The 13234-nt window shown below is 40.9% G+C and overlaps 1 protein-coding gene across 1 annotated transcript; it reads left to right on the top strand.

Moving 5' to 3' along the window:
• Window positions 1-7046: 7046 nt before the first annotated feature.
• Window positions 7047-13000, top strand: LOC137272802 (NKG2-D type II integral membrane protein-like). The gene is made up of 3 exons (XM_067805206.1): window positions 7047-7335; window positions 9825-10040; window positions 12819-13000. Exons 1-3 carry the CDS (start codon window positions 7047-7049, stop codon window positions 12998-13000), a joined length of 687 nt encoding a protein of 228 aa, XP_067661307.1.
• Window positions 13001-13234: the final 234 nt, after the last annotated feature.

Raw genomic sequence — 13234 nt, 5'->3', positions numbered from 1 at the left:
AATCCATGACCTTTCCGTTTAATCGTTTGAATCATATTCTACACCTTAATCTTTAGACATTATGTCTCGATGTCTGACCTTATCTTTTTAATGGCATGCTTAATAATGCTTTAACATTTGCAGTTTCAACCCTCGTCAGAGTGTGAACAATTTCGGCAAACGTCTTGTCCCGCCCTCTTTCCAATTCTTTCTGACCATGAGTTTGCTGATGGCTTTGATATCGTTCTATTTGCAATCCACTTAATCTGCAAGGAGATTTGCTCTGTTTGGCCATGAACATTCCTGATAATGTCATGTTGTGTATTGAAATGATGACCAGTCTGTCTTAGTATAGTCGATAGGGATGATAATTGAATTATAAATGGATTACTGGTTCACAGAATTATAGGGAAATGGTCGCCTTCGAACACATCGTCGTTGACGACCATGTATATTCACTTATCAATATATGGATATAAATTTTATCGATACTATATGAACTGTGCTGACAAACATCACATAGATCGGCTGGCATTGCTGCTGGCTTAAAAACCTGTTGTACCAGCAGTTGAATCATGAAAGATGTTCTTTAGCCTCTTACAATTCCGCTGAAAAAAACGAGTTAAAACTCGTGTTGTTGGTGGAAGTACTGTGAATTTTGCCACGTATTCCATGCAGTTTAAGTACTGTTTACACATGAGCTGATGTACCGTAACAAATCCGTAACGTTCAAAAGATCATTGTCACGCGTTTATTAAATGATGAAACTCAGTGAACATTGGCGAATTCTTAACAAGATTTTACACCAAAACTCAACTCTTCACGTGAACGATATTTGCATAATATTATTATGCTTTTCGGCAATTCGATGCATGATCCTCAAGCGATTCCGCTGCAAAAGTTTGTTCCCACAAGATAGTGGAGAAATCATCTTCGATGTAAATATATGTATACACATAACACACAGTGAAGGGTTTACGTGTGTCTAAACTTTTGATGGGTAATATATACTGAGATCTGTGCCAGGATGGAGACGTATGTGTTAAAGGTGTTACATACAGGATGTCTAAAAATATGCTACAGCTAAATAGCGCAAAAACTTATCTCATGATCATAGATTCTAAATCTAGACTGCAGAAATGTGCTACTGATTATATCTAAATCGATGACGTATACATTCCTGTTTCTCATAGTGTTAATCTATTCATGTGAAGCTATTCATAGAAGAGCATATTAACCACCTATCGAGTGAGTGAGTGAGTTTAGTTTTATGCCACACTCAGCAGCATTCCAGCTATATGGTGGCGGTCTGTAAATAATCGAGTCTGGACCAGACAATCCAGTCATCAACAACATGAGCATCGATCTGAGCAACTGGGAACCGATGACACGTGTCAACCAAGTCAACGAGCCTGACTACCCAATCCCGTTAGTTGAATCTTACGACAAGCATAGTCGCTTTATGGCAAGCATGGGTTGCTGAAGGCCTATTCTACCCCTTGACCTTCACGGGTCCTTCCTTACCAGAAACACCATAGCTACACCAGTTGATGAGATCCTTAGTGCTATAGACTATTGCAATAGTCTCTTCATTGGTATTACCAGCTTCAAAGACTGCAGAAGCAGCAGAACACAGCAGCCAGGATTATCATGCGCACAAACATAACATATCCAGCCTGCACTGAGGTCCCTCCACTGGCTGAGAGTCAGGGAAAGAATTGTGGCTAAGATTTTAACTCTAAACTACAAACCCTAACTGGAACAGTACTGCTTCACTCTATCGCCAAGTCCTCGTCTCACCTTACGTCTCACAAAGGAATCTTAGATCTACCGATCAATCACTTCTTGTTTTTCCTCCATATACACTCAAAACATTCGGAGATAGATCCTTCAAACGTTCAGCTGCTTTCCTATGGGTCTGTCTTCCTGCAGATATTAAATATGCTCCAACTCATTCAAGCTTTAAATCTCACCTGAAGAAAGACATTCCTTTTTCTTCCCTACTGACTTTCTTGTGTTTGCGCTTAGAGCATGGTCAAGTGCTGGGGAGTTTATATATATACACCTGGAAATTAATCAAGCAACACCCCAATTTTTTCTATTGGAGCAACTTTGAAGTGTTCTGACAATCAAACTATGCCGGGTTGATATAGTTTGACACTTTTTTATTCAACAGACGATCTCTGACAAACAACTTAAAGGGAAAAAGTATCAAGACTTTGCTTTATTGCAACGAAATCCAAATTCTTAAAACTGTCTTAAATTCATGAAAAAATGGACACAATTTACTATTCATCCACAGACGTTGTTGTCAGGTGTATTAACACAAATGTCACATGGAAAGAAAGAACAGTCATCTGAGAGTCTGCACACCGACTTTCATCAATATCTAGTGTGTCCTCCCTGCGCACGCACCACCGATTCCAGACGCCTCCTCATTCCTTGGATGAGTCTCCGGATCTGATTCTGGGGGATCCTGTTCCACTCCTCATGCAGGGCAGCCGTCAATTCGTTGAGATTATGGACTGGTGGGTCTCTCTGCCTCACACGACGGCCAATAAAGTCCCACAAATGTTCAATGGGGTTGAGGTCAGGGCTCATGGCAGGCCATGGAATTCTGTCAATTGCATTTTGCCGCAAAAAATCATTTACAGCATGCGCCCTGTGAGGTCTAGCATTGTCGTCCATAAATATGGGTCTCGTTGCCAGAGGATGGTTCTCAAAATGAGGTACCACAGCCCTGTCAAGAACCTCCTGTTGGTAACGAACACCGTTAAGGTTGCCACGGATGGTAATGATATCCAACTTGCAGTTCATGGAAATGCACCCCCATACCATAACGGAACCTCCCCCAAAGGCCACAGTCTCCTGGATGTTCCGTGGAGCCATTGCTGTGTTCCTCTGCCTCCAGACCCGAGTACGACCGTCCACCATGTGCAGCAAGAACCGGCTCTCATCTGAGAAATGGACCTTCCTCCAAGAGGCAATGTTCCAGTGCAAACGGTCATTACACCAGGCCAGTCGGGCTGCCTTATGGGCTGGAGACAGTCTGGGTCGCTTGATTGGCCTCCTTGCCCGGTATCCTGCAGCTTTCAGACGATTCCGAACAGTCCTGTTCGAGATGGGTCTCCCTGGAAGCCACTCCTGTCTCAACCGAGAGCTCGAGTCGAAGGACCTGCGCCGTACAAGTCTCAGTAAAGCTCTGTCCTCCCGGACTGTGGTCTTCCTGGGTCTTCCTGGTCTAGGCAGGTCTTTAACTTCATTAGTGGCCCGGTATTTTTTCAAAAGTTTTGAAATTATGGAATGATGTCGTCCGATTTGAGTCCCGATTTGTCTTAGAGACATACCAGCATTCCTCATGCCGATTATTTGCCAACGAGTGGCCTCTGATAATTTCCTACGTGCCATGACATTGAAATGAATGAAAAACCGAATGCAATCGACAACCTGCGCTTGTAAACACCCCAGGGAAAAAGTGCATTTTTCGAAAGTTGAGGTTAAAGCAATGCACGTGCGCTGTGCAAGCTTCACGCGCGTCATATCAACCCATGAAAAGCTCATGCTGTATGTCAATACATCAAAATTGAATAATCAATCATCAAAATTACTTCGTTAAACTTTGTTAAGTTTTTATGTGTCTTTGAATTTGGTGTTGCTTAATTAATTTCCATATGTATATATGAGAGAGAGAGAGAGAAAGAGAGAGAGTATATATATATATATATATATATATATATATATATATATATATATATATATATATATATATATATATATATTGATGGTGGTTCAGCGTGTGATTCTGATGCAGCAATCTCTTTCGCAGTGGAAGATGGTTTGATGACTGTACTATGTGACAGGATGCACAATTGACAGTTTTATTATGAGGGTGTGAATCGCCTGTATGTCATACCTGCTGTTGAACAAGGTGTGCCTTTAATAAGAAATAAATGCTTCGTGCTATGTTGCATGGAGTTGAAGTTTGACTCACGTGTATACTCACGTCTACAGATAGTGCGCGGCTTACATGAAGATTTGTATTTGTAAAACAAATTACACATTTTGGAGATGACAGACCATTACATCCGTCATGTGTAGCTTCATGTGTAATGCAAGAATGTGCACCATGGCCAAATGCATCAAAGTGACATCGAAGTGGATTTTGTCTACTTTGTTCCGCTTCCATGATGCAATATCCGGTTTTCGTTGATTTTGTGTGTTTCGATTTTCTAACCGAAAGTAAGTTTGCATTTGTTTCTATAATTTCATCATTTCACTCTAATATATTAGTATTCTGCAACGTATCACATTCGTGACCCCTTTCAGTTCTGTTCACTTTTTGGGTAGCCCCGTTGCTAAGAAGACCCAGCTGCAGGTTCGATTCCCCCTTTGGGTACTATTTGTTTTGACACCTTCATTCAAAGAAAAGGAAAGCGCATGTCTTGAGGTTGCCATGAAAATTACATGCAGAACAGATGTAAATAATGAACACTGAGGACTTTATATTTACTTAAAGTAATTAACCTATGTCGTCTTAACTATATATTTAAATGTAGTGTACTATTACACTTAATGTCATACAAATAAGATCGGTTCTGTGATATGGACACGTGACATGTTGTCTCTGTCACGCATGTTACCATACAAAGAGATTTCAGTTCCGCTAATATGGCTGTACTATTACCAGCACTAGTTTACATTTGTCTTGAAGAAGAGAAACAGTTTAATCGACAAACAAACAACGTATGTTCCCGTGGCGTTTTTCTTTGTGTCCATGGCCCTCGTTATCGTACACCATATTGCCATCTATAGTTAACAATGAAGAGTTGACGTCGTTATACACATACCAGATAGTATTGACTGAGTTTGTTTATACGTTTAATAAGTATGATCCCCAATTGTAAGAAATCCATACTGGTAACATGTTTACACAGAAGTCTCTTAGTGCATATTTCTTAGGCATCGTGGCACATGTACGTACACAGACGCAATTACATACTGAACATATTCATTAATACTCTCATTTTGTAGATGTGTTGCGAGTCGCTCACAATCGGTAAAACCTAATGGCGACTGATGAATACTTTATTCAAATTGTATTCATTTGGTGCTTTTGTGTGGTGGCGTCGTGCCATGTTTTATCAGTGGGGGAGACAAGTAAATAATTGACGGAGATCAACTGACCTGATGGACCGTAGCATAATTGATTCTCACGTGTTAGGAATTTTGTCGGCGTCTGTTCAGATCTCCAGAGAAAGCGCATAGCTAGTAGAGATGAAACGTCAAATGTTTGGTTCTTGAAGTTATAACTATTGAGACATTCGTTTAGATGGCTGTGGTCTTAAAAATGTTAAAGTAATTATTTTGTGAATTAGGTAGAATACGCGTATCGTTTTAAGCTGCAAACTGACTGTTACTTTCTGGTATAAACGACCTGTGAAGGTCCCGGGGTAGAATAGGCCTTCAGCATCCCATGCTTGCTGTAAAAGGCGACTATGCTTGTCGTAAGATTCAACTAACGGGATCGGGTGGTCATTCTCGCTGACTTGGTTGACACATGTCATCGGTTCCCAATTGCGCAGATCGATGCTCATGTTGTTGATCACTGGATTGTCTGGTCCCGACTCGATTATTTACAGACCGCCACCATATAGCTAGAATTTTGCTGAGTGTGGCATAAAACTAAATTCACCAACTCATTCTCGTATAAACATGTTAACTTGAACCTTATCCGAAATCAGCTGTCCGTATCGTCGTTATTTGTCTCTGATAATGAACGAAATGTTTTATTGAGAACTGGGAGGCAATGGTGGAACTATTGCACACTATGCCAACAAACACACGACGTTTCCACTTAACATAAACATCAAGTAATTTTAATCTTGTGGCGACGAACAAATAGCGTATCAATACGTCAGGCCACATGGATGTGACAATGTGAAATTGTTAGCTATGTACACGTATTTTATGACCCACAAAATGTTTCTAGCCTGTTTCTAACTATACGTAGGTAGAAGGGTACCATCTTAAATATTTGCAAACTAGTCCTTCATTTGTTTCATCCTGCACTAAAATCTAGAACTTTAAGAACCCATTATCTGGCAGACGAAGTCAGACGTCCGCTTGCTATAAATAGAGATTTTATGACATATCAGCTGTGGAAGTCTATTGTCAATGCATTCCTCTACCTGTCTCAGTGTGAACTTTTATTTAATCCAGATTCAAATCTATCATAAACATATACGCTCGGCTCCCTAAATATCATCGGTTACAAAAAATAGTGTTGACTTGCTGAAGATAAAGTAAAAAAGCAAGTTACCATATCGTATGTATAATATATAAGTACCATATATGTGAGCCAAATAGGCTTGCTTATGTGTCGTTTCTATTCAAGCGTTTTCTCTCACTAAATGTGTGGTAATTATGGATGACGTCATGCTACATGCACCTATCCGGGTATTTCGCTAATTACAACCGGTTAAGATCATTTTCAAGTAGTAATTGTATAGCGACACACGAACTGCAAAAATACTGATGTTTTCTACGCATGTGAAGTGACGTTTGTCAATGCAGTCAGGGCTAACAAATACATATTCCGTGAGTGATCGATAGGTTGGTGGAGCCTGACATGTTGATGAGGGCTCGCGCGGCTACCGGTGTGTCTGGCTAGCCATTAATTACACACACACCTATGCAACATAGAATGAAATCTCAGCATCTTTGTTGACTCGTGGGGTTCACTTCTGTTTTCTCTGATCTCCACAAAGACTGTGACTTTGTATTGGTAGTGAAATATATACAACATACATCGTGGGTTCATCTTCCACGTCACAGGTTGAGCACACAAACAGTTTCATCGTTAACTCGATACACACAAATTGTGGCTTCACCATGGTTGGCAGAGATGGTGCAAGGAGAACTATCTGAAAGTGCGTGGCTTCATGTCTAACGCCACAGACAAACTGTGAGCAGGATTTATTTCAAATGAAGGGTGGCTTCATCGTGGACGTCAGAGACACTCTGTGAACAACAGAAATATGTCATCCAAATGCGCCACACCAATAAGGATGGTGGTATTTTTTCTTTTCCCTCTATTTATGACAGCTGTTTGTGCTAGCATCCCTTGCTACAAATATACATTTGAAAGGCTTACTACGCAAGACGATCTTAAAGCCATTCAAGTACCATTCAGCGTATTACCAGCTCAAAATGTTGAATACTGTGCCCATCAGTGTGCCGACGACGACAAGTGTGTTTCACTGTCTCATCACGGAGGTCAGTGCACCATCTACAGATCATCTCTGTCTTCATCAGGGATTACAGTCTCAGGGTCCAGATCCTACATCAAACAAGGAGGTAAGACACCATATTTGTTTTCATGTTACTCTACACAAAGTACATGCTAAGTCTTGTACGTGTGCGTAAGTTACTGGCGCGGTAGGGCAGTGATATTTTGTTTTCTTGGTTCTTTAAGTGAACTCAACATGACCTCGGTAATCAAGTTTGGATCAGTTCACACGTTTCTGGTGGTTCTGGTGGTTCTTGTGGTTGAGGGGTGAGGGTTGTGTTTGATGGTGACACATTTGTTTGCGAATCTTTAACAAGCAATATACTATTTGCCTCGAGTCATGTGCCTGATGGGCTAATCCTTTGAAGTTGACCTCCAAATAACTAATATCTCCAATTTATTGTCATGGGCAGATAAACATTGACATTAATCTGTTACATGAATACTGCTCGTTGTGTCAAATTCCCTGGCGTACAGCGCCCATGTATACCTGGTGTCAGCACGTTTGATATCCGGCGCTACTTGACACCTACTTGTTGACATTCCGTCGAGGATTGTGGGCATGAGTGGTGATGTTTTTCTATGTCACGACGACATCTGGTTCATGTAGAAGTGCTTAATCATGTTACCTTCATCATGTCGCAGTCTGCTTCACCTGGAAAGGAAAGGAACTTTTTCTCTTATCAATCAATTTATCGTGGGTGCGGGGTTAGAATGGATACCCACCACCCGTCTGCTGCTGAAAAAGGTCAGTTTGTTGTAGTTTGCGTCCCTGTGGCTTGTTCCTTGGTCCAGCAGACAAACTCGACTTTGCCAGTGCCTGAACGAGTGGCAGAATAGGTCTGATTTGTATGTTGACCATGAGCCGCCCTGTGCACATAATGTTCAGCACTCAGATATGATGTTTCGAGATTCGAATTGTCCTAAATGTCCATGAAATTCCTATGAAAACACATCATGCTTAGAGCCCACAAAGTCATCGTAGCGCTCCGACTGTTGTAAGTCTATGTTAAGGTATGGGAGTTACGATCATCTTATCGTAACGATCGCTTTGTGGACTGCGTCCCTGGGTCGAGAGGATGGTGACTCATTCTGATGACGCTGACGTCCGAATATATTTTACGTCAATAATTTTCATTGTCCGGACCAACCTAACTAATAATTTGGTAAACAGCTACAGTTTTGTGTGTGAGATTCACTCGAGTACAACACCCTCGTCATCTGCAGCATTCCCCGTTGAGACTCGTGCTTAATTACTTTTCCTTGACACGATTTTCCAAAACAATGGTTCCAAAGCAAAGAACACTGATTCTGCTAAATGATTATGGGTCAAGAGTACGCAAGAGACGACCGAAGGCCACATTTCTTATTGAAACTTGTGATAAAGAACCGACTGAATTTATCTGTTTTTTCGGAATGTACACATGTATTGCTGGTATTTGGTGAGAGATTTCCGGTGTAAGCTTCTGTCTGATTCGCTCCTAAATCATAATGCAGAGACACAACAATCCGTACATCTGCACAAATGGACGCGTTTGTCAGTATCAGTGCTGATGTCTCGGTGAAAAGACACTACTTTAAACAGAACTAGCTGCTTCCTAGGACATGATCAAAGAAATTATTACTACGCAAATTACCGCTGCCAAACAATTTGCTGTATTAAAAGATGCTGTGGTTCAACCGACCAACACCTGTCTCTTCACATTTGTCCGAAAGACTATCATTAAATCGATCAATACTGATTAAAGAAATGTTGGATTGGAGGGGTACGGCCTCCAATATTTTGACAGCGATCTGAGTCCTGTCTTGTCTCTGTTGTTTCTTAATTAGCTCTACGTTGAAAGTGTGTTTAGCCTATCACTGTATCTTTGATATTCTCTTCGTTTCTTCAGTGTTTTACATCTTAAATAATTACTTGTGAATCTTAAAAGATATACGCATTACAACGTCATGCCTCAGTAGCACACTCCGCTCTTGATCTTTGATGTTGCTGGCAAGTTTGAATGATTCAATCATGGTGTATCACTTGGGGTGACAGGTTCTGATATGCGGAGTTAACAATTGTGAATGATTCATATTGTCATGATGTAACTGAGTGATTGAGTTTAGTTTCACAACAATACTCCTGCAATATCGCTGTGGAGGACACCGGGAATGGGCTTCACACATAGTACCCATTTGGGGAATCAAACCCGCGTCTTCAGCGTTACGAGCGAACCCCTTATCCACTAGATTAAATACCAATAATGATACCTAATAATTATTATTAATGACTCGTTTGATCAGCCGTATGAGTAGTATCTGTACTAAATATAGCCTGTATCATAAATTGAAAAATATGTTTGTGCACATATATTGTATATTAGTTAACTGATGTAATGGTATTTTAAATTGTAAATAACATTGGCAAAGGTTTCCAAGTATAAATTTGCTCTTGTCAGAAATTAGTGTGAATAAAATTGGTTTCGTCAATACATGGCTACAAGCTTGCCGATACATATTTTCGTTTTCACTCACTCACGTAACATTTTAAGTGATTTAATTCTTTTGTCTTCAGCTCTGCCCAGTGAGGACCCGTGCCCTCTGTCTCAAGGTTACACGTCTGTTCTGTACCCACGTGTCTGTTACAAATTATACAATACCGATCCTTGGAAGACTTGGGCAGAAAGTCAGGCTCGATGTCAGAGTGACGGCGGACGTCTCATTATCTTGAACACGACAGAGAAACACGACTACATCGCAGACCTCATGACTCAGGCGTCGTCCACATATGGTACATAATAAATATAGTTATTACCATCATAGGTTGTTCACAGGTTCGGGGAACATAAACAAACCTCGAGGGTTCATGAGCCCATGGACCCCGAGGGACCAGTGTACAACGTATTTTTCTTACCAAACACCTGAGTTTCAATTTTAAACTCTTTCAAGCACTTCTGTTGAATGCGAGGCGAATCGCCATTTTGCAGACGACACAAGGTAAACAGATTTAGAGTTATCTCCCTTCCATCGATTTTCAATCGCAAAACATCGGTAATTTCCGTGCTTCATGCGTGATTGAATGTTATTCGAGACAAAGACGTACTACCATGAAGCACCAGAAGAGTTCGGAATTCCCAGCGATGTACATGGAAAATAATAGAATAGCGTTTAGCCAATCAGAAAGAGACATTCATGCGTGAGGTAAAATAAAAATCTTTAGAGATAATGAAAAGCATTTTATAGGCAACTCAAAACAACGAGTGATGGTAAACATGATAACCTGACTCCCGTGGATGCCAATGAAACGTCCTGGAAACAGTTGTATTGTGTGCCCGGCAACTGTAAGGTGGAGGCACGCAATGCATGAGAAAATAACCGGGTCGTGTGTCTGTTACATCTCACCAGATTGCCTGAGGTGATATTCCTCAATGGTTCTGCAAAGGCAGCAAAAGACTACTTCCGCCAAAACGAAGACTTGACTGATCCGATATCATTCTGCCCTAACACGTTTGAAAACACAATATATACAAATATTTACAGGGTGTTTGAAAAATCTCGTGTCATTTTGTTCTTTTGTTTGACTTGATTTAAAAGCACCCTGCTCAGTGATATTATTAGTTTGCGTACTTTTGTACATATTTATTAATCGGATGATTCTTTTGGGGATGCATGTCAAGACTGATGATGAAAGCAAGGAATTCCACAGCTATTTTAAGTGTGCCAAGTTTGTTCGACAGAATCTGAAATTCGAGATTGATTTTGTTGATGGTGGTGTACTGCTGGGCGGTACAACGATGGGAGTAAACCAGGTGTAGTCGGTACAACAATGGGAGTAAACCAGGTGTAGTCGGTACAACGACGGGAGTAAACCAGGTGAAGTCGGTACAACGATGGGAGTAAACCAGGAGAAGTCGGTACAACGACGGGAGTAACCCAGGTGAAGTCGGTACAACGATGGGAGTAAACCAGAAGTCAGTACAACGATGGGAGTAAACCAGGAGAAGTCATTCATCAAGACTGCCCAGACTCTGTCATTTGTGCAAGAGCTTTTAGAAAAGCCATTGCATCGTGTGAACATGCATGTGTGTGGAACAGAATATCACTTCACCTGGATGGAGTCGTTTCTTCTCAGATGTGAAACTGAGGGCCTCCTTTTTGCTGCTCAATACCAGATACTACCAACTCGAAAGACGCCATGGCATGGGTCGTGGTTTCTACTATCGTCCCGAGACCCTGTTTATATATACAGGACAAAATAAGTTAGAGATAATGGTATTTGTTATGAATGATATTTTACCAGTGTGCCAATGAATAAATACATCATTATTAATAATTTCAAAATGTACAAATATCCCTAACTGTTTTTGTCCAGTATATCTATGGCGTCATGGAAAATCCTGCCTTCAAACGTCTGTGGAATAGGGCCATATACAGCCCCAGAACAATTCAAACCAATAAACCTAGTCGTGACCTTTTCAATAACATCATTTAACGTATTTAGATCATTGAATTTTCTGTCCCTTTTGACGTCAGTATGACGGGCAAGATTCTGGAAAAGCATGATAAATGTAAGGACCTCGAAATTGAAATGTCTCGCTTGCATCTCAAGTACACTTTTGTTAGGCTCCCCATTTTTCTTGGTGCCCTTGGTTTGGTACCTCCTGATCTCCTGGAGGAGATAATGAGAGTCCTCGGCTTCTCCAACGGGAGCACAGTCCTTCTGACACAGCTGCAATGTTTTGGAGTCTTCATATTCTCCGGAAAGTTCTTTGTGGGTTCGACTAGGTAACGTTTCCTGGGAGAAGTCCGATTTGCTGTCTGGGCTGCGTGTAGAGGGGGCAACGTCCCTGAGCTGGTGATGCGCCATACCAGCCTCATATTGTACCACAATAACCCTAACCCTCTCTGCTGCATTTTCATCGAAATCTGAAAAACATAATGATTGTATTAATACAGTCAAACCCCGTTGTGTCGAACTCGTCGGGTCCAAGGGGAAAGTTCGACTTATCCGAGTGTTCGACACATCCGTCAACATTGCAAAGACCATGAACCAACACGACCACGGTGCTTAACACATCGTTATTTTCAGTAGGATACACGTACGAACAATATATCTTTGCAATAAACGTTTACGGCAGTATTGATCTTTAAATTACAACATATACATGTAGTATATAATGTGTTATAAAATTTAAGTTTATTAGAGGTAAGAATACTTATGTTTAGAAAATAAAGCTAGTCTGGTTTCAAAACAGGTTCGGTAATGAAATAATACGACATTTTCAACAACATAAATGCTTCTATCCAGGAACCAATATGCTGGTAGTTTTAATAAGTAGCATAAATAGATTACAAAGCTACAGGTTTTACTGTGTGGGAGGACTTGGTCTTTGTGGCCAGGACGGAAGCGGGGAGGTTAGGACACATGCTGTCGATGTCATGCCCACTAGACCTGGAATGTCTGGTCCAGACTGGATTATTTACAGATGGTCGCTATTTTGTTGAAGAACAAACACATTCAAAGATGCATGTATGTAAAAATTAATTTCCAGTCGTTTTTCCTCAACAGGGGCGCTTATTGGACTGCAGGCGACAAGTTCAACCAGTTTTGCTTGGACTGATGGATCAACCTTCCTACGCACAGGATCAACGGATTCACATTTCGGCAGTGGATGTGCATACCTGGCTCAAGATAAAGTAAGGACCACTTCGTGCTCAAATAAAGGGTGGTCGTTGTGTGAAGTTGTCTGATGCTTCAGCGGAAGAGGAAAGAAACTTCTCCTGGCTTTGACATGTTTGAATAGCACAAAAAATGACTTTTTTGAGGCGTGAACACAAAACATTCTAGAAAGTATTATGTTATCTGATAAAAGCTTCTGAAGCACTGTTGCAACTTATGAATGTATAACATACCATGAAAAAAGTAGAAAATATTGTATTTACAAGATTTATTTAACGCAAATGTAGAAGCGAAGGAAGAAGAGA

The sequence above is a fragment of the Haliotis asinina genome, chromosome 1 (genome assembly GCF_037392515.1).
Source record: "Haliotis asinina isolate JCU_RB_2024 chromosome 1, JCU_Hal_asi_v2, whole genome shotgun sequence".
In the NCBI taxonomy this organism is placed as follows: domain Eukaryota; kingdom Metazoa; phylum Mollusca; class Gastropoda; order Lepetellida; family Haliotidae; genus Haliotis; species Haliotis asinina.
Note: the sequence above shows the minus strand (reverse complement) of the source record. Positions and strands in the feature narration are given on the sequence as shown.

Bases quoted from the DNA above. Each gene is read 5' to 3' on its own strand.
- LOC137272802 (XM_067805206.1), top strand. From the start codon at position 7,047: ATGGTGGTATTTTTTCTTTTCCCTCTATTTATGACAGCTGTTTGTGCT. The intron at 7,336-9,824 runs GTAAGACACCAT...TTTTGTCTTCAG, and splicing joins ATCCTACATCAAACAAGGAG to CTCTGCCCAGTGAGGACCCG. The intron at 10,041-12,818 runs GTACATAATAAA...TTTCCTCAACAG, and splicing joins TCAGGCGTCGTCCACATATG to GGGCGCTTATTGGACTGCAG.